The sequence below is a fragment of the Garra rufa genome, chromosome 25 (genome assembly GCF_049309525.1).
Source record: "Garra rufa chromosome 25, GarRuf1.0, whole genome shotgun sequence".
Lineage (NCBI taxonomy): Eukaryota > Metazoa > Chordata > Actinopteri > Cypriniformes > Cyprinidae > Garra > Garra rufa.
Window position 1 is genome coordinate 7,457,100 of NC_133385.1, and position 26,963 is coordinate 7,484,062.

A 26,963-nucleotide genomic window follows, 5' to 3' on the forward strand; every position below is an offset into this window, starting at 1 on the left:
GAGTAAATAGAAATAAATAGAAAGATCAGCATTTACCTGAAAGAAATGATAGAAATTCAGCTTTGAAATCACAGGAATGAATTACATTTTAAAATATATTCAAATAGAAAGCAACTATTTTAAATGGTAAAAATATTTCCGAATTTTACTGTTTTTGGTGAAAATGAGTGAACGTGAAATGATTTGTAGCATAGGATGTATCTGTAATAATCACAACATGATTTAAATACAAAATTGTTCTTTATTTGAATGGAAAGTCAAATATAACTGACAGTATAATACTGGGCTCTCTTGCACCAAGAGACTGTAGACCTTTGATCCATTTTTCAGGACATAAAAAGCATTAGCGACTTCTCAATTAGGCGGCAGAAATTCACACAGAAATGAGCACTGGTTGGCAATTAAAAGTCTTTTTTTCCCTGGTGAACAGGGTAGAAATGGTGTAAAGTTACACTGACACACAGATATGGTTTAGGGATTCACTACAGGTCAGTTTACCAAGAGACAAACCTGTGGGGATCTACATGGGAAGAGGTGATGATGGCTAAGCTGTTCATATTAGAGGTAGACAGTAATGAATCTTCAGTAATGTTTCAGGAAGAAATGGATACTACTTAGTAATGCATATGACTTGCTGTGAAGCAAAAAGATCCAGTCAACAAGGACGAGTGTCTCATACATCAAGAGAGAGAGAGAAAAACAGTGTCCAAATATTGCAGAAATGAAGAACAAAGCAAGTGTTTTGAAGAACATTATTATCAAAATGCCAAAAGCTACCAGAAACAAACGTAAACCAAAAATATACACAGGAAAAGAGAGGAATCATTCAGACCTGTTCTGAGAAAGCGAATGTCCTTGGTAACATTTCGAGCATTTGGAAAAAAATTGTGCATGTCGAATACATCTTAATTGTGATTGTGAAATACTTAAACTGAAGATTGTGAACAAAGCATAAAAATGTGCTACACCATTTTAAAAGGAAAGATACACAATGCCTATATTTACTATTCATATGTGACAGTAATGAGATTTTTGAAAAGTCTGTGCAAAAACAAGGAATTGATAACATGTCCAGCTGTGCAACCTCAAATTTACTCACCTTCAGACTTTTCAAAATGTAGATGACTTTGCTTCACCATCAAAACAGATTTGAAGAAATGTAGCATTACATCGCTTGCTATCAGAATCCAAACAGCTGATAAAAACCTCACAATAATCAACAAGTAATCCACACCACTCTAGTCCATCATGTGAAGTGAAATGCTGCAGGTTTGTATGAAACAAATCCATAATTAGAACATTTTTATCATCTTAAGTGACACATTTGTTTAGAACTGTTTTTGCTTGTAAACGGTGCTTGATTTGTGCGTATTTCTCTCCTGATTCAGACGAGGTGACTTGTTCTCTGAATTAAGCGTTATTACGTATAAAGGACATTGTTTTATCCAGAAGCGACAGTTTAGACCTCATTCTGACGGCACCCATTCACATCCATTGGTGAGCAAGTGATGCAGTGCTACATTTCTCTAAACCTGATGAAGAAACAAACGTATCCGCATCTTGGTAAATGTTCATTTTTAGGTGAGCTATTCCCATAAATTAAGTATTTTCATAACACTGGCATCAAAGTGCAATAATATTCAGACTTCATTTTCATTTTTGTATGTAATCGAGTGCATCTCCATCTCCTTTGCAACCTCAAGTCCACCCAGAAATGAACATTTGCTGAAAATATACTTGCCTTCAGACTTTCCAAAATGTAAATGAGTTTGTTTTATCATAAAAACAGATTTGGAGCAATGTAGCATTACATCACTTGCTCACCAATGGATGTGAATGGGTGCCGTCAGAACCCAAACAGCTAATAAAAACATCACAGTAATCCACACCACTCCAGTCCATCAATTAACATCTTGTGAAGTGAAAAGCTGCAGGTTTGTAAGAAACAAATCCATCATTGGGACTATTTTATCATCATTAGTGACATATTTGTTTAGAACTGTTTTGGTCTGTTATTGCTTGTAAACGGTCCTTGATTTGTGCGTATTTCTCTCCTGATTCAGACAAGACAACTTGTTTTATGGATGAAGCGTTTTTATGGATAAAGGACTGTGTTTTACCCAGAAGCGACAGTTTAAACCTCATACTGACGGCACCCATTCACATCCATTGGTGAGCACGTGATGCAGTGCTACATTTCTCCAAATCTGATGATGAAACAAACTCATCCACATCTTGAATAGCCAGAGGGTGAGTAAATGTTCATTTTTAGGTGAGCTATTTTATTAAATTAGGTATTTTTTACACTGGCATCAAAGTGCAATAATATTCAGACTTCATTTTCATTTTTATGTGCAATCGAGTGCATCTCCATCTCCTATTCTCATGTCGTATTCTCAAGCAATCTGAACGTTTATTAACGTTTGCAACCTCAAATTCAGCCAGAAATGAAAATTTGCTTTGTTTGTTTTGTCATCAAAACAGATTTTGGGAAAATGTAGCATTATATAATTTTCTCACCAATTGATGTGAATGGGTGCCGTCAGAATGAGAGTCCAAACAGCTGATAAAAACATCACAATAATCCACAAGTAATCCGCACCACTCCAGTCTACCATTTAAAATCTTGTGAAGCGAAAAACTGTGTTTGTACGAAACAAATCCATCATTAGGACGTTTTTATCATCATTCGGGACATACTTGTTTAGAACTGTTTTGGTCTGTTTTTGCTTGTAAACGGTGCTTGATTTGTGCGTATTTCTCTCCTGATTTAGATTTGTTCTCTAGATGAAGCGTTATTATTGATAAAGAACGTTGTTTTAACCAGAAGCGACAGTTTAAACCTCATTCTGACGGCACCCATTCACATCCAATGGTGAGCAAGTGATGCAGTGCTACATTTCTCCAAATCTGATGAAGAAACAAACTCATTTGCATCTTGGATGGCCTGAAGGTGAGTCGATGTTCTTTTTAGGTGAGCTATTCAATTAAATTAGGTTTTTTTCATTACACTGGCATCAAAGTGCAATAATATTCAGACTTCATTTTCCTTTTTATGTGTAATCGAGTGCATCTCCATCTTCATTGTATTCTCAAGCAATCTGAACATTTATTAACCCGTGGAAGTGTAATGAAACGTGAGACGTTAAAGTCAACATGAAACAGTTTCCAACCCGTTCTGTAATCTGAAGTATTTCCAAGTTAAATAGGATATTCAACAAGAAAATAAAACAAGCAGGACCTGATTTTATCTGAATTGATTGGATGGTAAAAAAATCAATGTTTTATACAATAATAAATTCATGACTTAAGCTGAAAACATACATTATACAACCTCTTTTTGAAGTAAATATGTGACCCTGGACTACAAAACCATAAGTAGCATGGGTATATTTGTAATACATTGTATGGGTCAAAATTATAATTTTTTTTTAGGATATATTAGGATATTAAGTAATGATTTTTCATGAAGATATTTTGTACATTTCCTACTGTAAATATATAAAAATGTAATTTTTGATTAGTAATATGCATTGCTAAGAACTTCATTTGGACAACTTTAAAGGCGACTTTCTCAATATTTGGATTTTTTTTCTTTTTGCACTCTCAGATTCCAGATTTTCAAATAGTTATATCTCAGCCAAACCATCCATCAATGGAAAGCTTAGTATTGGTTTTGTGATTCAGGGTCACATATGTTTCATTTAGATTTCATGTTGACTTTAACTTGTTATATGTAATTGTTCACCTTTTGTGTCATCAAGATACATTTTGTGAAGCTCAAGTGCTCAATTCATATTTAGTCAAAAAAGGCTTACGGTAAAAATGACTCGCATAACACTGAAAACATTGACAAATGCTTCAAAATCCAGAAGTATAGCTTTAAAAGAATAAATTACTGTGCTGTATATGGCATAATAATGCAGTCTTTGTGTGGACGTCACTGTGAAAGAAACACAAACCAAGTGAAAAAAAAATGAGAAAAAATTCGATAAACACACCGGTACCAAATCCCCAAACCAAATAACCATGAGGAAACTCCCACAAGCCTCGAGTACCCTGGAGGAAAATGCTCACATTTGGCTTTTCACATCTAAAAAAAAACCATGGTCATTGACACACACCGGAGTTTCACATCTGTGAATGCAAAACAATGACTTCAAGCTTATGACCTATGTTAACACGATTTCTTGACCATGATGACGGGCCTCTACTTACCATGTTCTCATCGTTTCATGTTGCATTTTACGTTTGCGATGTTTATTGAATAACTGATTTCATGCATTCGGCTCCTCTATTGCAATGTGGCTCCCGAAGAGCGTGATCAGCTGCTCCTCGTAATTGGCTATGTTTCGTTTCATGATGTCCATGCAGGGGCCTAATATCCTCTCAAACGCCTGCACGTCCATTACTGTGGAAAACAAGGAGAACGATCACATGACCCAATGTGCGGCTGCGATGCATTGTGTGATATCATTTATAATGCATTACCTAAGCATTTGACGTTGTCCATGGCATATGCAGAAGCCGCCCGTGGCTTGTTAGTGACGAGCGCCAACTCTCCGAAATACTGGCCTCTAGAGCATGTGGCGATTTCCACCTCCTCGTCTTCAGTATCGTTTTTTGACTACAAAATAAACAATGTTGTGCAAATGCGTATGTATCGTTTAAAGGGAACCCCGGGTTATAAGACTTGCACGGCTTAATGTAATGTAAATAATGTCTCTTACTGAAATACGTAGTAGAAAACCCATGAAAGATTTACATTATTTAAAAAATCCACATTGTTTCATACCCCTTCTTTCTTCACGTTTTGTTGTGGTGCTGCCTTATGTTAAACTACTTTAAATGACTTTTTTTCCCACATCAATCTACACTCCCTACTCCATAATGGCAAAGCAAAAAATAGGATTTTAACATTTGTGCAAATTTATTAAAAATAAAAAACTGAAAAGATCCCGTTGCATAAGTATTCATATCATATCATTCTGGGACACTCGAAATTTAGCTCAGGAGCATTCATATTGCTTCTAGATGTTACTACACTTGGAGTGGAGTTAAACTGTGGCAAATTCATTTGAATGAGTATGATTTAGAAAGGCACACACCTCTCAGAAAAGGTCTAACAGCTGAAAATGCATATCAGAGCAAAAACAAAGTCCTGAGGTCAAGATAACTGCCTGTAGAGCTCAGTGACAGACTTGTGTTAAGGCAATGATCTAGGGAAGAGTTCAGAAAAAAATCAGCTGCATTGAAGGTTGACAGAAGCATTATCCATAATGGAAGACGACTGGAACAACTAGGACTCTAGAAAATGTCTGCCAGCCCCCATCCAAGCTGACGGAGCTTGAGAGGTAAAAGGTGAGGCAAAGAATGGCAGATAATTGCCAAATGCAGATGTGCAAAGCTTGTCACATCATACCCAAAGAGACCTGAGGCTGTAAAGGTGCTTCAACTATGTACTGAGTTAAGGGTATGAATACTTATGCAATGTACTTATTTCAGTGTTTTATTTTTAATAAATTTGTAAAATTTGCAAATCTGGTTTTTGCTTTGTCATTATTATGGTGTATGGAGTGTAAACTGATGTGGGGAAAAACTAATTTAAAGCAGTTTCACATAATGCTGCAACAAAACAAAATGTGAAAAAAATGTATACTTTTGCAAGGCACTGTATTTTGGACTATGAGGGGCGCCATTATTTGGATTGAGTCGGCATGTTTACATCCTGCCAGGATGGCATCTAGCATTTCTTGTCTCTGCCGTTTGTAGGCTCTTGCAGTAGATGTGGTTGACTTAAAGCCTCAAAGGCATCAGGGCTAAAGTGAAGAGAACACAGATACTGGTCTTTAGGAAGTTTTATTCGTCCCATTCTTCCCTCCTCTTCTTATCTCTAGGAAAGCAGTGAAGACTTACATTTAGGAAATTAAAATTAGCTGAAAATGTACTCACTCTCAGTCTTTCAAAGATGTAAATGAGTTTGTTTTATCATCAAAACATATTTGGAGAAATGTAGCATGACCAATGGATGTGAATGGGTGCCGTCAAAATGAGAGTTCCAATGGTTGATAAAACCTCACAATAATCCACAAGTAATCAACACCACTCCAGTCTATCATTTAACATCTTGTAAAGCGAAAACTGAAAAACTGTGTGTTTGTTAGAAACAAATCCATCATTAAGATGGTTTTTATCATCATTTGTGACATATTTCTTTAGAACTGTTTTTGCTTGTAAACGATACTTGATTTGTGCGTATTTCTCTCCTGATTCAGACTAAACAACTTGTTCTCTGGATGAAGCGTTTTTATGGATAAAGAACTTTGTTTTACCAGAAGCGACAGTTTAAACCTCATTCTGACGGCACCCATTCACATCCAATGGTGAGCAAGCAATGCAGTGCTACATTTCTCCAAATCTGATGATGAAACAAACTCGTCTGCATCTTGGATGGCCCAAGGGTGAGTAAATGTTCATTTTTAGGTGAGGTATTCTAATAAATTCAGTATTTCCATTACACTAGCATCAAAGTGCAATAATATTCAAGTGATGACTGCACGTTTAAACAAAAAAAGTATTTATCATTGAATTATGCATTCAAGAGATTCCAATTTATTAATTGAGACACTCCTTCATTTTCTTTTCTTTTTAAATATAGACTTAATCAATGAACATTCTGTCAGAACCACTAGTAAATTACGTAATTTTGTTTAGATTTCTAATCCTTTTTTTCTTCAGAATCATCTCCAATTTATGAAAGATTTTTTTTCAATTTATCCAGAATCATGCAGCTTTAGTTTACGTGTTTATTACTGCATATAATTCATTAAAATAGAATTTAATTCAAAATCCACCTACATTTTTTTTGCATTTTGTGTTTTTTTAGTTGAATAAAATACTATTTTTCCCTATATATTTCATTACTGAGGATTTCTTTAAAAAAGTTTAAAAATCTTGTCTGGTTCTCGTGAACCCAGTCTCATGTCTCGCCTCGTCTCATGAGATAAGTGTCTCGTCACACCCCTACTTACTTTGCTTCTCCTTTTCACCTTTGTCTGAAAATTTCAACCAAAAGCCCCACAATGTAGCATCGTATCAGTATTTTGTTTTCCAAGTTGTGTTGCGGTAAAAATAGCAACAGATAGCAGCAGTAGCTCACCAAGTGCAACCTTTCTACATAATCAAAACAATGTCTAAAATATGTATAAAACAATGTGTTTTTTTTTAAATAACATAAATTGTTTATTGGTTTTCTACTACATATTTTAGTAAGAGACATTATTTGTTATATTAAGCCATACAAGTCTTAACACCCAGGGTTCTCTTTAAAGCCAAGGGATTTATTGATTTATTAAGATGCGTAATGAACAAATTGTGCTGATTCTGTTAAAACAAACATGTTTGACTCACTTTACTCCTCTTCATAGTGATCCTAACGTGTCCTGACTCTACGATGTAGAAAGAATCTGCCAAATCACCCTGTGAAAACAAGGCAATTAGATGCAACGCCAAGCACTATAATAAGTTTAAGGTCGGTAAGATTTTCTGAAATTCTTTTTTTGCTCATCAAGGCTGCATTTATTTGATAAAGTACAGTAAAAGCAGTAATATTGTGGAATATTACAATTTAAAACGCCTCTTTTCTATGTGAAATTATTTTAAAATGTAATTTATTTCTGTGATGCAAAGCTGAATTATCCAGCATCCTTACTCCATTCTACAGCATCACAGGAAACATTTTCTGATAATTATCAATGTGAAAATATTTTTGTGATTTTATTTATTTATTTAGTTATATTTTAACAGTTAATTAGTCATATAACAGTATTGCATTATATTAAATCCTAAGTCTTTTCATTTAAATCTTACTGATCCCATACTTTTGAGCAGTGGTTATATTTTAGTAGTTAATTAATAGTTAACTAACAGTATTATATGTGACCCTGGACCACAAAACCAGTCTTAAGTCGCTGGGGTATATTTGTAGCAATAGCCAAAAATACATAGTATGGGTCAAAATTATTGATTTTTCTTTTATGCCAAAAAGCATTAGGAAATTAAGTAAAGATCATGTTCCATGAAGATATTTTGTAAAATTCCTACTATAAATATATTAAAATGTAATTTTTGATTAGTAATATGCATTGTTAAGAACTTAATTTGGACAACTTTAAAGGTGATTTTCTCAGTATTTAGATTTTTTTGCACCCTCAGATTCCAGATTTTCAAATAGATGTATCTCGGCCAAATATTGTCCTATCCTAACAAATCATACATCAATAGAAAGCTTATCTATTGAGCTTTCATATGATGTATACATCTCAGTTTTGTAAAATTTAACCTTATGACTGGTTTTGTGGTCCAGGGTCACATATTATATTATATTATATTTTTATAATTTAGTAAATTTTGAATCCTAAATATTTAAATTTAAATCTTACTGATCCCATACTTTTGAACAGTAGTTGTATTTTACTAGTTAATTGGTAGTTATATAACAGTATTATATTATATTTTTATACAATTTTAATTAAGCAATAAGGTACTTGAGGCCGTGCTGTATCATGAATAAATCACGGCTGAAGGGCGTTGTTAGGCACGACGCGAAGCGGAGTGATTTAGTCTTCCTCCAGACTCTGGCACCTTGATTTCCGAATGACGTGCAAAATTTGCTTTCATCTGAAAAAAGTACTTTGGACCACTGAGCAACAGTCCAGTGCTGCTTCTCTGCAGCCCAGGTCAGGCGCTTCTGCCGCTGTTTCTGGTTCAAAAGTGGCTTGACCTGGGGAATGCGGCTCCAGACTCAGTCCACTGCTTCCGCAGGTCCCCCAAGGTCTGGAATCGGTCCTTCTCCACAATCTTCCTCAGGGTCCGGTCACCTCTTCTCGTTGTGCAGCGTTTTCTGCCACACTTTTTCCTTCCCACAGACTTCCCACTGAGGTGCCTTGATACAGCACTCAGGGAACAGCCTATTCGTTCAGAAATTTCTTTCTGTGTCTTACCCTCTTGCTTGAGGGTGACAGCAGTCAGGTCGGCAGTCTTACCCATGATTGCGGTTTTGATTAATGAACCAGGCTGGGAGTTTTTAAAAGCCTCAGGAATCTTTTGCAGGTGTTTAGAGTTAATTAGTTGATTCAGATGATTAGGTTAATAGCTCGTTTAGAGAACCTTTTCATGATATGCTAATTTTTAGAGATAGGAATTTTGGGTTTTCATGAGCTGTATGCCAAAATCATCAATATTAAAACAATAAAAGGCTTGAACTACTTCAGTTGTGTGTAATGAATCTAAAATATATGAAAGTCTAATGTTTATCAGTACATTACAGAAAATAATGAACTTTATCACAATATGCTAATTTTTTGAGAAGGACCTGTATATAACTGTTGTTCGTGGTTAAAAAAATTAATTAGTTTGTACTCACAAATTGTAGTCAATCTGATTAAATGTATTAGATATTTGTTTAAATACAGATAAATACAGAAATTAGACAACAAAAGAAATGTCTAGGCCTAAAAATGAGACCTCACTATTTTAAAATTCCCTAACATTTCCAAGTTTTCATGACTGTGGGAACCCATAACCAGTGTTGCCAAGTCTGCGGTTTTCCCACAGATGTGGGCTACTTTTACAGTTACTGTGGGTTGTTTTTTATGTCCGCGAGTTGAAGCAAACCCAATAGCATGATATTTAGTTCCTGGGATGCGAATTTTACTAGGGAAACCCCACAATATGTATTTTACCCCCCAAAATGCAACTTGGCTAGTTTTGAATAGCAACTGAGCAGGTTTTGTTGTAAAAAACCTGGCAACCCTGCCTGTAATAATTACTTAGAAGCAAACCTAATAAAAAAAACTTAAGTGGTGTTAACTGTCTAACCTGAGCAATGATCTGTTCCCCACTGTTGTACACTTTGGTCGACAAGACATCAACAACCTTCATTCTCTCTGAAACCTAAAAACAAGACATTTATAAAATCAATTAAAACTTTTAATAACTTACCACAAAATAATGAAATGCATGTTGGTACGAGGGATGAATATGAAAGTGTGTGTGTGTGTGTTCAAACCTCTAGTGACGTGAGCAGTGGAAGAGTCCCGATGAAAGCCTCGTACATTTTTCTTTTCTTTGCGTTGTTCTTTAGGATGATCCTTCTGAATGTCAACCGGTCCTAGAGACATTTAAACAAAGAAAAAACTATATTTTACACTCCTGGAAAACAACAGATGGCTGAGTCTTTATAGTTCTGTAATTGCACTACTTTCTATGAACAGCAGAGGGTGCTCTAACACAAACAATACATGAAATGCTCTTGGAGAGGGAAACAAGATACTGTGTAACTTCCAGTTACTTAGAAAATGATATACTGTAATTGCAATGACTGCGTATTTATTACATTTCTGTTTTTCCACAGAAGAAAGAAAGTCGTACAGCTCTGAACTGTTACAGGTGAGTAAACCACAGTGTTATTTTAGCATCACTGAAACATTATTATAGTTTTTGATAATATTTTATTGTCAGATTTTATTTTTTCATTTTAATTTTAGTTACACTTTTTTCTGTCTTGTAAAATATTGTGTTTTTGTTTGTGAAATATTGCCTTTTTTAAGATCTTATTTTATTTCAGTTGATGTAAAATTATTTCAAGTAATGAAATGTTATGAATTTACTTTAATGACAGTTATGGCTTGTTTATGCCACAGAATTTTAAAAAAGTGACTTTATCTCAGAATTCAGATTGTCTCTCACAATTCTGAGAATTGTGAAATATAAACTTAGAATTCTGACATTCTTTCCTGAAATTCCAAGTTTACATCTCATAATTCTGTTTTTTTATGATTCCATCACAGGATAAAAAAAAATAAAATGGTAATTGTGACCTTTTATCTTACAATTCTGACATTTTTTTAACAGTTCTGAGAAAAAAAAAATCTGAATTGCGAGATGTAAATTTAGAATTACAAGAAATAAAGTCAGAGTTCTGATTTAGCATTTTGCAATTTAACTTGTTTTTTTTAGAACTGCAAATTTATATCTCTCAATTCTCAGTTTTCATCTTGCAATTTTGAGTTTATATCTCTATATCTGTTTCTATACAGTCATTTTAATGTTTTTTTTTAAAGAAGTCTCTTCTGCTCACCAACCTGCATTTATTTGATCCAAAGTACAGCAAAAACTGTACAATTTTTATGATTTAAAATAAATGTTTTCTATGTAAAATTTAGAATTTTAACCTTAATAGTAACAAAATAACAAAAGCACAGAACAAAGATACTAAACATGATAACTAAAAATGAAATAAAAATAAATCAAACCTAAATAGTAAACTTATAAAACATTTAACATGAAAAAAGCACATAACAAAATAAGTTAAATGTAAAAACTAAAACTGAAATAAAAGAAATGTAACCTTAATAGTACCAAAATGACAAAAGCACGGAACAAAAATACAAAAAATTACATAAAATAAATGAAACCTAAATAATATTTAAAATAAAATAATAAATTGACAAAAGCACATAAATTAATAGAATAAAAAGAAATTAACAAAATTGGTAAAAACTTAAACTGAAATAAAAATAAATTAAACCTAAATTGTAATATTTATAATATAAAATATATTTTGTAAATGTAATTTATTTCTGTGATTTTTAAAGCTGATTTTTTTTAACATCATTACTCCAGTCACATGATCCTTCAAAAATTATTCTGATTTGCTGCTCAAAAACATTAATTATTATTATTATTATTATTATTATTATTATTATTACTATTATGTTAAAAACAGCTGAGTAGAATTTTTTTTCAGGGTTTTTTTGATGAATAGAAAGTTTAAAAAGACAACATTAATCTGAAATAGAATTTTTTATAACATTATAAATGTCTTTATCATCCTTTTTGATCAATTTAAAGCATCCTTGCTAAATAAAAGTATTCATTTAATTTCTTTCCTCCCCCAAAAAATTCTACTAACTCCAAGCTTTTGAATGGTATCGTGTATAATGTTATAAAAGCTTTTTGTTTTTGATAAATGCTGATCTTTGGATCTTTCTATGAAAAAAAAAAAAATGCAGTCAACTGTTTTAAATATTAATAATAATAGAGTTTTCTTGAACAGCACATCAGGATATTAGAATGATTTCTGAAGGATCACGTGACGCTGAAGACTGGAGTAATGATGCAGAAAATGTAGCTTTGATCACAGAAAAAAAATTAGATTTTAAAATATATTCTAATAGAAAACAGTTATGTTAAATAGTAAAAATATTTCAGAATTTTACTGTTTTTGCTGTACTTTGAATCAAATAAATGCAGGCTTGGTGAGCAGAAGAGAACATTAAAAATCTTTTAACTGGTAGTGTACCTTTTAATTTTTTTTATCCAGTGGACTTCGATAGTTAATAACCCTGGTAAATGATGACAGAAATGACTCACGAGGCACCACAGGGCTCCAGGTGAGGTAGCGACGATGGTGGCGGCCCTCGGCGTGTTGTACATGAGGGCCAGCTCTCCAAAACTCCCACGGTTGTCATAAGAGCCCACGGTCCGCGTGGTGCCGTCCGCTTTCAACATAATGTCAAACGTTCCCCTGCATGAGAAACGCAACCAGATATCGATGTCTGAAAGGTTCAAATACCAGCATCATGATCCAAAGATGAATCATTAATACCTCTCAATGACGTAAAAGTTGTCACCATCGTCGTCTTGATCGATTATGTGCTCTCCGGTCACCACTACCTTCTCAAAAATGGCATCCAAAACTTGCGACATCTGCTCCTGTTGGTTTGGACAGCAAAATATAAGAGACTTTTTTGTGTTTAAGAGAGAGTTCAGCTAAAATGGACTGTTCTGTCAAATATAAAAGATATTTAACAGATTTCAGGTGAAAAACTGCACACATTTAGGTTTGCTTCCAGGGTTATCATAGTTAGCTAAAACTAAAAACATAGCAAAAAAACACTCTATTGACAAAAAACAACAAAAAAACACAACGAAAACAAAAAACCTTTAACAAAAATTACAATGAAAAGAAAATATATTTAAAAAAAAAACATTTTGATTAAAAACTCAAAAAAAACAATGATTAAACATTTTTTTTAAATTTGAAATAAAGTTGGAATATAATATAATATAATATAATAATGAATATAAATATTATGAAAAAGGACAAAATTGAAATGCTGCCTTGACTGCTAACTTAAATAAGTAAAAACTAAAACTGATACAACACATAAAAATTAAATAAATAATATTAATATTCAATTTAAAAAAGAAGAAAAAAATGTGCGTGTGTGTGTGTATATGTATGTGTATATGTATACAGTATATAACATATACAGTGTATATATTACATATAAATAACATGACAAAAGCACATAACAAATGAACTAAAAACATAAAAACTAAAACTGAAATAAAATAAATTTTACCTAAATAGTAATAAAATGGCAAACGCACAAAACAAAAATACTAAAACTGACTAAATAATATTTAAAATAATAAAATAATAATAAAATGACAAAAGCACATAAATCATTAAAATGAAAAAAGAAATTAAACCTAAATAGTAAAATAAATAAAGTAGTAAAATAACACAAGCACAAAACAAAATTAGTAAAAAAATAAAAATTAAAACTGAAATAAAAATAAATTAAACCTAAATTGTAATATTTAAAATAAAATAACAAAAGCTAAAAATGGAAACTAAAACTGAAATAAAAAATAAATTAAATATAAATTGTAATATTAAAAAATGACACAAGAAAAAAAATGACTGAAAAGTAAAATTGAAATAAACATAAATTAAACCTAAATAATAATTGAAATGAAATAATGAAATAACAAAAGCACATAAAATTACTAAAAATGAAAACTAAAACTGACATAAAAAATAAATTAAACCTAAATTATAATATTTAAAATGAAATAATAAAATGACAAGAACATAAAATTACTAAAAAGTAAAATAAATTAACAAAATAAACACAAATAAATTTAACCTAAATAATATAAAAAAGCCTAATAAATAACAAAAGCACAAAATAAAATTCCTAAAAATGAAAACTAAAACTGACATAAGACAAAATGTCTTTGTAATATGTAATATTTAAAATAAAATAATAAAAAAGCACATAGAATTACTAAACTACAACTAAAATAAAAATAAATTAAACTTTATTGTAATATTTAAAATAAACCGACAAAAGAACATACAATTACTAAAAGTAAAATAAAAAAAATTTAAAATTAATTTACCTAAATAATATAAAAAGCCTAATAAAATAACAAAAGCAGAAAACAAAATGACTAAAAATTAAAACTAAAACTGACATAATAAATTTATTAAATTGTTATATTTAAAAGAAAATAATAAAATTAAAATAGCACATAAAATTACTAAAAATACAACATAATGAAAATAAAAATATTTCTGATTATATAAAATTTCATATAAAATCTGGAACATTAGTATTTAGTATTTTTATAGTATTTTTCAATATTTTTAGCAATACTGTTCTAGTATTCTGTAGCATCTTGCATCTTATTCTTTCAGAAACAGTGGATAGTCTTACCTGGTCCAGGCTTTTAAACAGTAGGATGTCTTTGCAGGCTTCCTGTAGTCTCTGTCTCTGCTCGTCTGTTTTGGGGTGAGTGACCTGAGGACACAGCAAAGCATGATGGGATACTGGGCCGCAGCTGCTACAGAAATGAACTTTGTTTCGCCAGAGCATTTCAATAGCAGGTTTGGAGAGGCCACTCACCCTGGGTTCTCTCTCCTCTTCATCCTCATCAGGGTTGTACGCCTCTGCACAAACTGTCCGGAGACCAATGAATTCAGTAAATCGGAAGCAGGATTAGAGTCGAAAACAAATAAAACCAACCTGTCTAGACAACGCATTACTGCGCAATTAAAATGCAGCGCTTCGTGCAACCTGTTCAAATAAAAACAAGCCATTTAATAAGGATCAGAATCTTAATGTTTCAAATGCTGGATTATTGGATTGTTTAAATGGTTAAAACACCAAAAAAAGACAATACTGGCATCATTTACTCATCAGACCTTAAAGATTTTTTTTGTGAAACATAAAAGGAGATGTTTAGTAGATTGTCCAAGCTGCTCTTTTACAAACTTTAACATACTAGATATTGATGATTAAGAGCTAAAAAAGTGCATAATTACTTAAATTTGGGTATGTTTCTCACAAAAAAACAAATCTGAATCTAACTGAAATAATTAAAAACTAACTATAAATAATAATAAAGTAAATTAAAAAGTAAAATACCAAATAAGAAAATGAGACAAAAGCACAACATAAATTAGTAAAAATGTAAATTAAAACTGAAATAAAATAAATGGAACCTAAATAATAATATTTCAGATCACTAAAAATTAAAACCAAAGCTGACATAAAAAAATTAATTAATAAAATTACAAAACCACATAAAATTAAAAACTAAAACTGAAATAAAAAATAAATGAAACCTAAATAGTAATATTTCAAATGAAATAATGAAATGACAAAAGAACATAAAATTACTAAAAAGTAAAACTAAAATTGACATTAAGAATAAATAAATTAAACCTAAATTGTAATATTTAAAATAAAATAATAGAATTACAAAAGAACATTAAAATTACTAACAAAGTAAAACTGAAGTAAAAATAAATTAAACCTAAATAATAATATTAAAAAACCCTAATAAAATAACAAAAGTGCAAAACAAAATCAGTAAAAATTAAAACCAAAGCTGACATAAAAAAGTTATTAATAAAATTACAAAAACACGTAAAATTAAAAACTAAAACTGAAATAAAATAAATTAAACCTAAATAGCAATATTTAAAATTAAATAATGAAATGACAAAATAACAAAATTACTCAAATGTAAAACTAAAATTGACATTAGAAATAAATTAAACCTAAATTGTAATATTTAAAAGAAAACAAAAAATGGCAAAGCACTTTAAAAATTCTAAAAACTGAAATAAAATAAATCCAAATAATATTATTCTAAAAAATACAAATAACAAGACAAAAGCACAACAAAATAACAAACAATGTAAAATTAAAACTGAAATAAAATAAATTGAACCTAAATAGTAAAAAAAATGACAAAAGCACAAAACAAAATTACTAAAAATAAAAAATAAAATAAAATAAAATATATTAAAGATACATCATAATATTTAAAATAAAATTATAAAAGAACATGAAATTACAGAAAGGTAAAACATTAAAATTTAAATAAATTAAGCCTTAATTGTACTATTTCATATAAAATTAAATGGCAAAGCACTTAAAAATAAATGAAAACTATATAATAAAAACATATGTAAGATTTAAAACAAAATAATAAAATGGAAAAAGATCATAAAATAAAAAAATAAAACTGTAATAAAAATAAATTAAGCCTAAATAATCATATAAACAAAACTAATAAAATTACAAAAGCACAAAACAAAATGACAAAAAAAATAAAATCTAAATATTTAAAACTAAATAATAAAGTAACAACAGAACATAAAATTACTAAAAAGTAAAATAGAAATAAAAAATAAATTAAACCTCAATAATATTTAAAATGAAATATTAAAATAAAAGCACACAAAATGAGCAAAAATGAAAACTAAAACTGAAATAAATAATTCTAAATGGTAATATTTAAAATAAAATAATAAAATTACAAAAGAACATAACATTACTAAAAAGTACAACTTAAATAAATTAAACCTGAATAATATTTAAGATTAAATAATGAAGTGACAAAATAACATACAGTTACTAACAATGAAAACTAAAACTGAAATGAAAATAAATTAAATTGTAATACTTAAAATAAAATAATTTAATCACAAAAGAACATACAATTATTACAGAGTAAAACTAAAAACATATAAGCAAAACTAATAAAATTACAAAAGCACAAAACAAAGTGACAAAAAATAAATTAAACCTAAATAATATTTAAAATTAAATAATAAAGTAACAACAGAACATAACTAAAAAGTAAAACTGAAATAAAAATAACACACAAAATGAGCAAAAATTAAAACTAAAACTGAAATAAAAAAATTAAGCCTAAATTGTAATATTTAAAATAAAATAATAGAATTACAAAAGAACATAAATTTACTAAAAAAGTTAAACTGAAGTAAAAATAAATGAATCCTAAATAATAATATTTAAAAACTCAAAAAAACAAAAGCACAAAATAAAAATAAAAATGAAACCAAAGCTGACATGTAAACCTAAATTGTAAAATTTAAAAGAAAATAATAAAATGTCAAAGTACTTAAAATTTCTAAAAATGGAAACTAAAACTGAAATAAAATAAGTTCAACCTAAATAGTAAAAAAAAAGCAAAAAACTATTACATTTACAAAAGCACATAACTAAAGTTCTACAAATACCTAAATTTTTTTTAACCTGAAAATATAAAATAAAAGCTACTTGTATTGTACTTTTACAATGCTTTTTTTCTTTCATTGTATGGAAAGCAGAAGCTCAGATGTTCTGCTAAACATCTCCTTTTATGTTCCACAGAAGAAAGAACGTCATACTAGTTTTGAAGCAACAAGAGGGTGAGTAAATGTGTAAACCTTCATTTTTAGATGAACCATTCAAAAAAAGTTTGCAGGAAATCTGCTCCGACTGCTTGCAGCGCTGCTCTCTGCCTGTGTTACGCATGCAGCCAGAGAAATGAGAGGATCGGCTCTCTTCTCCCACACGCCCCCACTATTCCTACTATAAATACCAGCGCAGAGATGACAAGACCAGGAACTCCACCGTCTAGATCGATACTCCACTCGCAGACCAGCCAGACCTGAAGTTTCAGGGCCAGGAACCCTACAGGAACCGTCTAGACTGATCTAGCTCGCAGCTACGTCAATCCAAGGCCTATTTCACAATGTTTGGTCTTTAATTTCAAGTCTGATGTGATAGAAAATCACAGAAATAGAGGTCAAACATTTAGTGGTTTGTCTTCGTTTCTTTATACGGTACAACATTCACTATTGTTCAAAATTTGGGGGTTAGTAAGATATTTTAATGTTTTTGAAGAAGACTTTTTTGAACACCAAGGCTGCATTTATTTGATCAAAAATATGGTAAAAACAGTAAAATTATGAAATATTATTACAATTTAAAATAATTGTTTTCTATTTGAATATATTGTGAAATGTAATTTATTAATGTGACGCAAAGCTGAATTTTCAGAATTATCTTTCAGAAATCATTCTAATATACTGATTTGCTGCTCAAGAAACGTTCCTTAATATTATTAATGTTAAAAACTGTTATTTTATTGTTTTTCAGGATCCTTTAATTGACAAAAAAACAGCATTTCTTTGAAACAAAAATCTTTTAACATTATAAATGTTCTTACTGTCACTTTAATGCATTCTTTCTGAATAAAACTGGCATAAAAAATTGTAATACTACATTGTAATACTTAAAAGAAAATAATCAAATTACAAAGCACTTAAAATTCCTAAAAATGAAAACTAAAACGGACATAAAATAAATTAAATCTAAATAATAATATCTGAAATAAAATAAAATTGCAAAACAAGTTAAACCTAAATTGTAAAATTTTAAATAAAATGACAAAAGAACATAAAATTACTAAAAATTAAAAAATAAATTCAACCTAAATTGTAAAATTTTAAATAAAATGACAAAAGAACATAATTACTAAAAATGAAAACTAAAATAAAATAAAAGAACCCTAAATAATAATATTAAAAACCTTAATAAAATGACAAAAGCACAAAACAAATTACAAATTAAAAAACTGACATAAAATAAATTAAACCTGAATAATAATATTTGAAATTAAATAATGACTTGACAAAACATAAAAGGTAAAAAGGTAAAACATTAAAATAAAAATAAATTAAACCTAAATTGTAAAAAAAAATATTTAAAATAAAATGATAAAATGACAAAAGAACATAAAATTATTTAAAAAATGAAAACTAAAACTGAAATAAAATAAATGAACCCTAAATAATAATATAGAAAACCCTAATAAAATAACAAAAGCACAAAACTAAATCGCTAAAAAACACTAAAACTGACATAAAAAAAGGAATTAAACATAACTGTAATATTTTAAAGAAAATAATAAAATGAAACAGTACTTAAAATGACTAAAAATGGAAACTAAAACTGACATAAAATAAATTAAACCTAAATAATAATATTAGAAATGAAATAATGAATTGACAAAACATAAAGTAAATAAAAGGTAAAACATTAACATAAAAATAAATTCAACCTAAATAATAATATCTGAAATAAAATAAAAAAGCACATAAAATTACTGAAAACTAAAACAAATTAAACCTAAATTGTAAAATTTTAAATAAAATGACAAAAGAACATGAAATTACTAAAAATGTAAACTAAAACTGACATAAAATAAATTAAACCTAAAAAATTATATTTGAAATTAATTAATAAATTGACAAAACATAAAATTACTGTAAAGTAAAACATTAAAATAAAAATAAATTAAACCTAAATAATAATATCTGAAATAAAATAATAAATAAATAAATGAATAAAATGACTGAAAATTAAAACGAAAACAAATTGTAAAATTTAAAATAAAATTATAAAATGACAAAAAAACATAATAAAAAAATAAACACTGGCATAAAAAATAAATTAAACCTTAATTGTGATATTTAAAATAAAATAAAATGACAAAGCATTTACAATTCCTAAAAATGAAAACTAAAACTGACACAAAATTAATTATACCTAAATAATAATTTCTGAAATTAAATAATAAAATAACAAAAGCACATAAAATTACTAAAAATGAAAACTAAAACTGAAATAAAAATAAATGAACCCTAAATAATAATATAAAAACCCTAATAAAATAACAAAAGCACAAAACTAAATTGCTAAAAAAAAACTGTCATGAAAAATGAATTAAATTTACATTATAAAAAGACACACATTTTTTTTGTAACATTATAAATGTCTTTACTCTCGCTTTTGATCAATTTAATGCATCCTTTCGGAATACAACTATGAATTTCCTTTTAAAAAATACCTTACTAACCCCACATTTTTAGTGTAAGTCTATATTTTACATCATTCTTGATCACATCTGGTCACAGAGTTCAAACCTGACATGAAATAAACCAGATGGAGAACGACATTTAACACGTTGAGTTTTATAGAAGCCTTTTTCCATTACAATAAAGTGCCTGACAGATATACAGTATGTGAGGGTGATTAATCTGTATCCATCACATCAATATAAGGACTGCATATGTTCCTCTTCCTGACACTATAAACTCATTTCTTTTTAATTGACCACCAAACTTCTACTTTTCGCCATTACAATCAGACTTCATTTCCTATTTGAGTCCGGTCTGTCAGCGCAGCACATTAAAATCCCTCCATCCGTCCTCACTTGTGGTTTATAGCGATCCGCGGGAGACAGAACTTCGCAGCATCTAAAACACTTTATTTCTGCAAACAAAGCTGATCTTCCATTAGCCAATTAAACCATTAGCTCTCTCTTTCACTCAATGAGAGCAGTAAAGAAGTAAATAATACGTTAACAAGACAAAAGGCACTCCTACCGCAAATGCAAGGGCATTAACCAGAGCTGGATGGATATCTCCAGCAAACTACTTGAATTGTTCACCCAAAAAATAAAATTTGCATTCTCAGGCCATGCAAGATGTAGATGAGTTTGTTTCTCACTCACTTACCAATGGATGTGAATGGGTGCCGTCAGAATGAGAATCCAAACAGCTGATAAAAACATAACAATAATCCACAAGTAATCCACACCACTCCAGTCCATCAGTTAACATCTTGTTGAGCTGAATTTTTAATATAAATATGAGTCCATAATAACGCCCATCTCTAGTTGTCGTCATCAAAACCCACCTAAATATTTGTTTTGGTGTGTTTCTGCTTGTAAACTGTGCTTTATCTATGCATATTTCTCTCCAGATTCAAACAAGATGACTTTTTCACTGGATTTTTTCAAGCGATATTATAGATTACGGAGTCATATTTTGGCCAGAAACAACAATTTAAAGTTAAAATGTCTTCTTGCAAATTTGTTTCTTACAAACATGCAGCTTTTTGCTTCAGTTGAATAACTGGAGTGGTACTTGTGGATTATTCTAATGTTTTTATCAGCTGTTTGGACTCTTTTTCACTGGAGAAAGCGATAATATGGATTACAGAGTCATATTTTGTCCAGAAGCAACAATTTAAAATTAAAACGTTTTAATAAAGGATTTGTTTCTTACAAACACTCAGTTTTTCAACAAACAAGATGTTTAATTATGCACTGGAGTGGTGTGAATTACTTGTGGATTATTCTAATGTTTTTATCAGCTGTTTGGACTCTCATTCTGACGGCACCCATTTACATCCATTGGTGAGCAAGTGATGTAATGCTACATTTCTTCAAATCTGATGAAGGAACAAACACATCTACATCTTGGATGGCCTGAGGGTGAGTACATTCAAACTACATTTTTTTTTCACTGGAGGAAGCAATATATGGATTACGGAGTCATATTTTGGCCATGAGTGTAAATTTAAGGTTCAAACGTCTTAATGATGGATTTGTTTCTTACGAACACACTTTTTTTTTTTTGGCTTCACAAGATGTTAAGTGATGCACTGGAGTGGTGTGTATTACTTGTAGATTATTGTGGTGTATTTATCAGCTGTTTGAACTCTCATTCTGACGGCACCCATTCACATCTATTTGTGAGCAAGTGATATAATGCTACATTTCTCCAAATCTGATGATGAAACAAACGCATCTACATCTTGGATGGCCTGAGGGTGAGTATATTCGAACAAGACGACTTTTTTACTAGAGAAAGCAATATTATGAATTACGGAGTCATGTTGTGGTCAGAAGCCACAATTTAAAATTAAAATGTTTTAGTGATGGATTTGTTTCTTACAAAAACACAGCTTTTCAACAAACAAGATGTTAAATGATGCACTGGAGTGGTGTGGATTACTTGTGGATTATCGTGATGTTTTTATCAGATGTTTGAACTCTCATTATGACGCCATTCACATCCATTGGTGATGCAAAGATGACTTGTTCTCTGAAGAAAGCATTATTATGGATAAAGGACTTTGTTTTAACTTGAAGTGACAGTTTAAACCTCATTCTGACGGCACCCATTCACATCCAAGTGATGTAATGCTACATTTCTCCAACTCTGATGAAGAAACAAACTCATCTACATCATGGATGGCCTAAGGGTGAGCACATTTTCAGCAAATTTTAATTTTTGGGTGAACTGTTCCTTTAATTCTCTTTGACCACCAAATCAGGTTCGACAATAAACTACTAGTATATAACCAACAATATAAATCTAATTTTGATAATGAATTCAAATAATGCACCTAAAATAGGAGTTCATAATTACTGAAACTGACTCGTGTATATACACTTTAACTGCATTGCCGGAAATTGACAAAACTTACCAGATGCTCTCCGGACGAATCTGTTGATAATTGGAGCTGAAAAGGAAAGAAAAAAAATTACTCATGGTGCATTACAATCAAACTGAATATGAATGCCTATAAAATATTTAATTCAAGATGTCACAGTAATGGCCTAGATGGATCCGATTTCACCCAGGAAGGAAGCATCTTTCAGCCTGAGCAAAATCTAAACGTTTGCCTCATAACTGATACTCTCCTCTGAATGACACACTCCATCATCACATCGTCATGGAAATACAATGAATTTGCATGCGAAAAACAATACAGGAAAAGACCTCTTATGCACACAGGCCCTACTAGCCTGTCATTTTTATGAATATAAACAGGTCTTCCATTAGAAAAGCAATGAGATTACAACGTTTAGATGATAAAAAGGGGAAGTGCAATAACAAAATGCCATTTAAAGGCAATTAAACATGGTCTTTTGTTGCAATCCTCATCTGCAGTGAGCTGACCACTCATTTTTGAAGGAAAAAATGAGATGAGATGTGATCATGCATTAACAGTGAACAAAAGATCAGTGTTTTGAGGCGTTACAACATGCACCGTTGTGCATCCAGTATGAAGTATGTCCGTACGAACGGTGATCTAAGCGATGCGATGGACGCAATGAATGAAGGGAGAACGCACGCACGAATGCCTTACCTACGAATTCTTCATCGTCGTCCTCTTCCTCTCCGTTTTCGGAATCAATCTGCATGGCCTCCTCGATGAAGTTGACGGCTTTCCCCGCTCTCGCGGCCGAATTGTGCTCATTGCCGAACGCGCCGCCGCGGGTCTCGTTCTCCTTGAGACGCGTGAAGTACTGCAGGGCGAACTCCAGCAGATCACCCGGCTGGTTCCTCAGGACCTCCACGGTAAAGCTCTGCAGAAGCTCCGTCAAGCCCTCGGGGATTTCTATACTCATTTCCTGACGGTGAAATGTGCGCAAAATTCGGCCCGATCTTGCGCGTAACAACAGTCGGTCCCGTTTCGCCGCGTCAGCTGAGAAGAATGACCCGCAAACGCGTCAGAGGGAACGCGACGGATTTCTCACTATTCCACCATCTGCGTCTGTATCCTCTCGTGTCCGACCGTGTCCTCTAATTTGCGGGCGTAAAAATGGCAGGGAATTCGAGAGCTGGCATCTTCTCTTTTTTTGCGCTGCTGGCTACAGGAAAGCCGCGCATGTGATGCAGGAAACCATGGCAACCAGCAACCCGGGATTTGCGCAGGAGGGACGCGGACGCGACGCGATGAGCTAGAACGCAACGCGAGCTCTTAAATAATCACTGCGATTTCAGACGACATTGTGACGTTTTTGGACACTTACCATGGTATTACTGTGGTATTAGTTGAAATCGCTGCCACATCGGAATGTATGTAAATGACACAGGCCATGAATATGGAAATCATTTACGACTATGATAGGAAAGACCGGGGCTAGTTGTCACACTTTTTTTCCTCATTTAAATATATTCTCTACATTTGTAATATATGACCCTAGACCACATAAACAAATAAGCTGAATAAAGCTTATTGATGTATGGTTTGTTAGGATAGGACAATACTTGGCCGAGATACAACTATTTGAAAATCTGAGGGTGCAAAAAAAAAAAAAAAAATACTGAGAAAATCGCTTTTAAAGTTTTAAAGTTTCCAAATGAAGTTCTTAGCGATGCATATTACTACTCAAAAATTTATTTACGGTTGAAAATTTACAAAATATCTTCATGGAACATTATATTTACTTAATACCCTAATGATTTTTGGCATAAAAGAAAATCGATAATTTTGAACAATGCTATATATTTTTGGCTATTGCTACAAATATACCTGTGCTACTTAAGACTGGTTTTGTGGTCCAGGGTCACATATTGTAATTTGTGAATAGATTTATTTAAAGTCACATTCGGTAGAGAAACAAACTTGGCAACTAAAGTAAATAAATAAAAATAAATTGAACATATTCTTTAACGGGTTTACATAAAAAAAAAAAAAAAAAAAAAATATATATATATATATATATATATATATATATAGTGTAAATTTGACCATCAGAAGCTTAAATAAAACATTTTTATATAAAATAAAAATTTTTGTAAACATTATATCTTATAAAACTAAAATCAATTGCTAATCAGAATATTAGACTGATTTCTGAAGGATCATGTGACACTGAAGACCAGAGTAATGATGCTAAAAATTCAGCTTTAGAATGAATGACATTCCAAATAAATAAATGACAAATCACAGGAATAAATGTTTTTATATATATATATATATATATATATATATTCAAATAGAAAACAGTTGTTTAAAATAGTAAAAATATTTTAACATTTTTATTTGGATCAAATAAATGCACGTTTGGTGAATTTTTTTTTTTTTTAAACTTATGACTGGTAATGTAAATATTATATAATATTACAATATACAGTGTGAATCTCCTGTGACAACCTACCCCAGTCTGGCTTTTATGAAAAATACCCTGACAACCTTGGCAATTCAGATCAGACTTTGGACTCAAGACTGAATAGTCAGTCAAATAAACCTTTCCTGTGTGACAACTAGCCCGGTCTCCTTTATTATATACAGTATCAAAGTACCTACCATTAAAGTGTATCATACAAATTCTAGACAATGCAAAAAAGGTATGAGGTAAAATGTTATATATTCATTTGTACCTCTTTAGAGTGACGCTTTCAAAAATAATTAAGTTAATGGATAAACAGACACCTCAGGCAAAATTAGACTAAGTGGGTTGCTAGTTAATCCCGTTTTGACGACACATATGATCTGATTATGTTGAGATTATTAAGCTTGAATACATTTTAAAATTGGAGAGTATCAGAGTTTGACCTTCTGGGAACAATTAGATTGTTGTTATATAAAGGTGCGAGGCCTGCCCCCACTCTCTCTCTCTAAATCTGTTTTGTGTTCCACATCTGCCATAATGTCTCCAGAATTACCAGAGAGAATAGAACAGAATTAAATATTTAAATAACTTTTGGATAACAAAAGAATGTGATAAACATGCATGGAGACTTTAATATTAATGGTAGCCAGAGCACAAAAATCCTGGCAATCTTTTAAATATTGCAGTACTGTAAGTCTTTTATATATATATATATATATATATATATATATATATCAAATGTACAGTTAACAGCTAGACTGCCATCTGCTGGTCACTGGGTGGAAGGACACACAAATGTCTGGGTATCAGATCAGAGCCAAGGTACCACAAAGAGAAGAAAGACACTGATAAATTTACATCCTGGATACAAAAATGTTGTCTATATGATCTTAAAGGGTGAAATACCTCAGGCTGTACTATTATGTTTAACCAAATATACACATAAGTGAAAGTTAAATATGCACAATTTTTCCCTCCCATTTAGGTTTTTACGCACTCTGAAGTCCAGTTCAAAATAAAAAGATTCACACTACGTGCTCCATCATTTCAGAGACTTCAGAGCACAGAACGCAAATTTAATTCGCTAAATGATTCACAAACCCACTCTGAAGTCCTGACCTGAATCAAAAGATTCACAAACAAGCTCTAAATTTGCGATCCACACTTCGTAGTCCTGATTTGAATAATGTTTTGCGCACCAAACCCGGGTTCGTTCAGAATCAAATGATTCACGAACCCGCTCCAAAGTTCCGATCTAAAACAAATGATTTGTGATACGCAAAGTTCCGATCTGAATCAAATGATTTGCGATACGCAAAGTTCCGATCAGAATCAAATGATTCACGAACCCGCTTCAAAGTTCCGATCTAAAACAAATGATTTGCGATACACAAAGTTCCAATCTGACTCAAATGATTCACAAACCCTCTCCAAAGTTCCGATCTGAATCAAATGATTTGCCATACGTAAAGTTCCTATCTGAATCAAATGATTCACGAACCCTCTCCAAAATTCCATTCTGAATCAAATGATTCACGAACCCTCTTCAAAGTTCCGATCTGAATCAAATGATTCACGAACCCTCTCCAAAGTTCCGGTCTGAATCAAATGATTCACGAACCCGCTCCAAAGTTCCGATCTGAATCAAATGATTCACGAACCCTCTTCAAAGTTCCGATCTGAATCAAATGATTCACGAACCCGCTCCAAAGTTCCGATCTGAATCAAATGATTCACGAACCCTCTCCAAAGTTCCGGTCTGAATCAAATGATTCACGAACCCGCTCCAAAGTTCCGATCTGAATCAAATGATTCACGAACCCTCTTCAAAGTTCCGATCTGAATCAAATGATTCACGAACCCGCTCCAAAGTTCCGATCTGAATCAAATGATTCACGAACCCTCTTCAAAGTTCCGATCTGAATCAAATGATTCACGAACCCTCTCCAAAATTCCGTTCTGAATCAAATGATTCACGAACCCTCTTCAAAGTTCCGATCTGAATCAAATGATTCACGAACCCTCTCCAAAGTTCCTATCTGAAT

General features: G+C 31.2%; 1 protein-coding gene across 1 annotated transcript; it reads right to left on the reverse strand.

Annotated features, from left to right (window-relative positions):
- Nucleotides 1-221: 221 nt before the first annotated feature.
- LOC141301847 (cAMP-dependent protein kinase type II-beta regulatory subunit) lies at nt 222-23,665 on the reverse strand. The gene is made up of 11 exons (XM_073832043.1): nt 23,166-23,665; nt 22,500-22,535; nt 14,763-14,815; nt 14,574-14,657; nt 12,671-12,777; nt 12,436-12,589; nt 10,070-10,171; nt 9,880-9,954; nt 7,411-7,479; nt 4,492-4,627; nt 222-4,411 (listed from the first exon to the last, which is right to left on the reverse strand). Exons 1-11 carry the CDS (start codon nt 23,425-23,427, stop codon nt 4,278-4,280), a joined length of 1,212 nt encoding a protein of 403 aa, XP_073688144.1. The 5' UTR covers nt 23,428-23,665; the 3' UTR covers nt 222-4,277.
- Between the last annotated feature and the right edge of the window lie 3,298 nt (nt 23,666-26,963).

Bases quoted from the DNA above. Each gene is read 5' to 3' on its own strand.
- LOC141301847 (XM_073832043.1), bottom strand. From the start codon at position 23,427: ATGAGTATAGAAATCCCCGAGGGCTTGACGGAGCTTCTGCAGAGCTTT. The intron at 22,536-23,165 runs GTAAGGCATTCG...TTTCCTTTTCAG, and splicing joins CGACGATGAAGAATTCGTAG to CTCCAATTATCAACAGATTC. The intron at 9,955-10,069 runs GTTTGAACACAC...TCTTGTTTTTAG, and splicing joins CACTGCTCACGTCACTAGAG to GTTTCAGAGAGAATGAAGGT.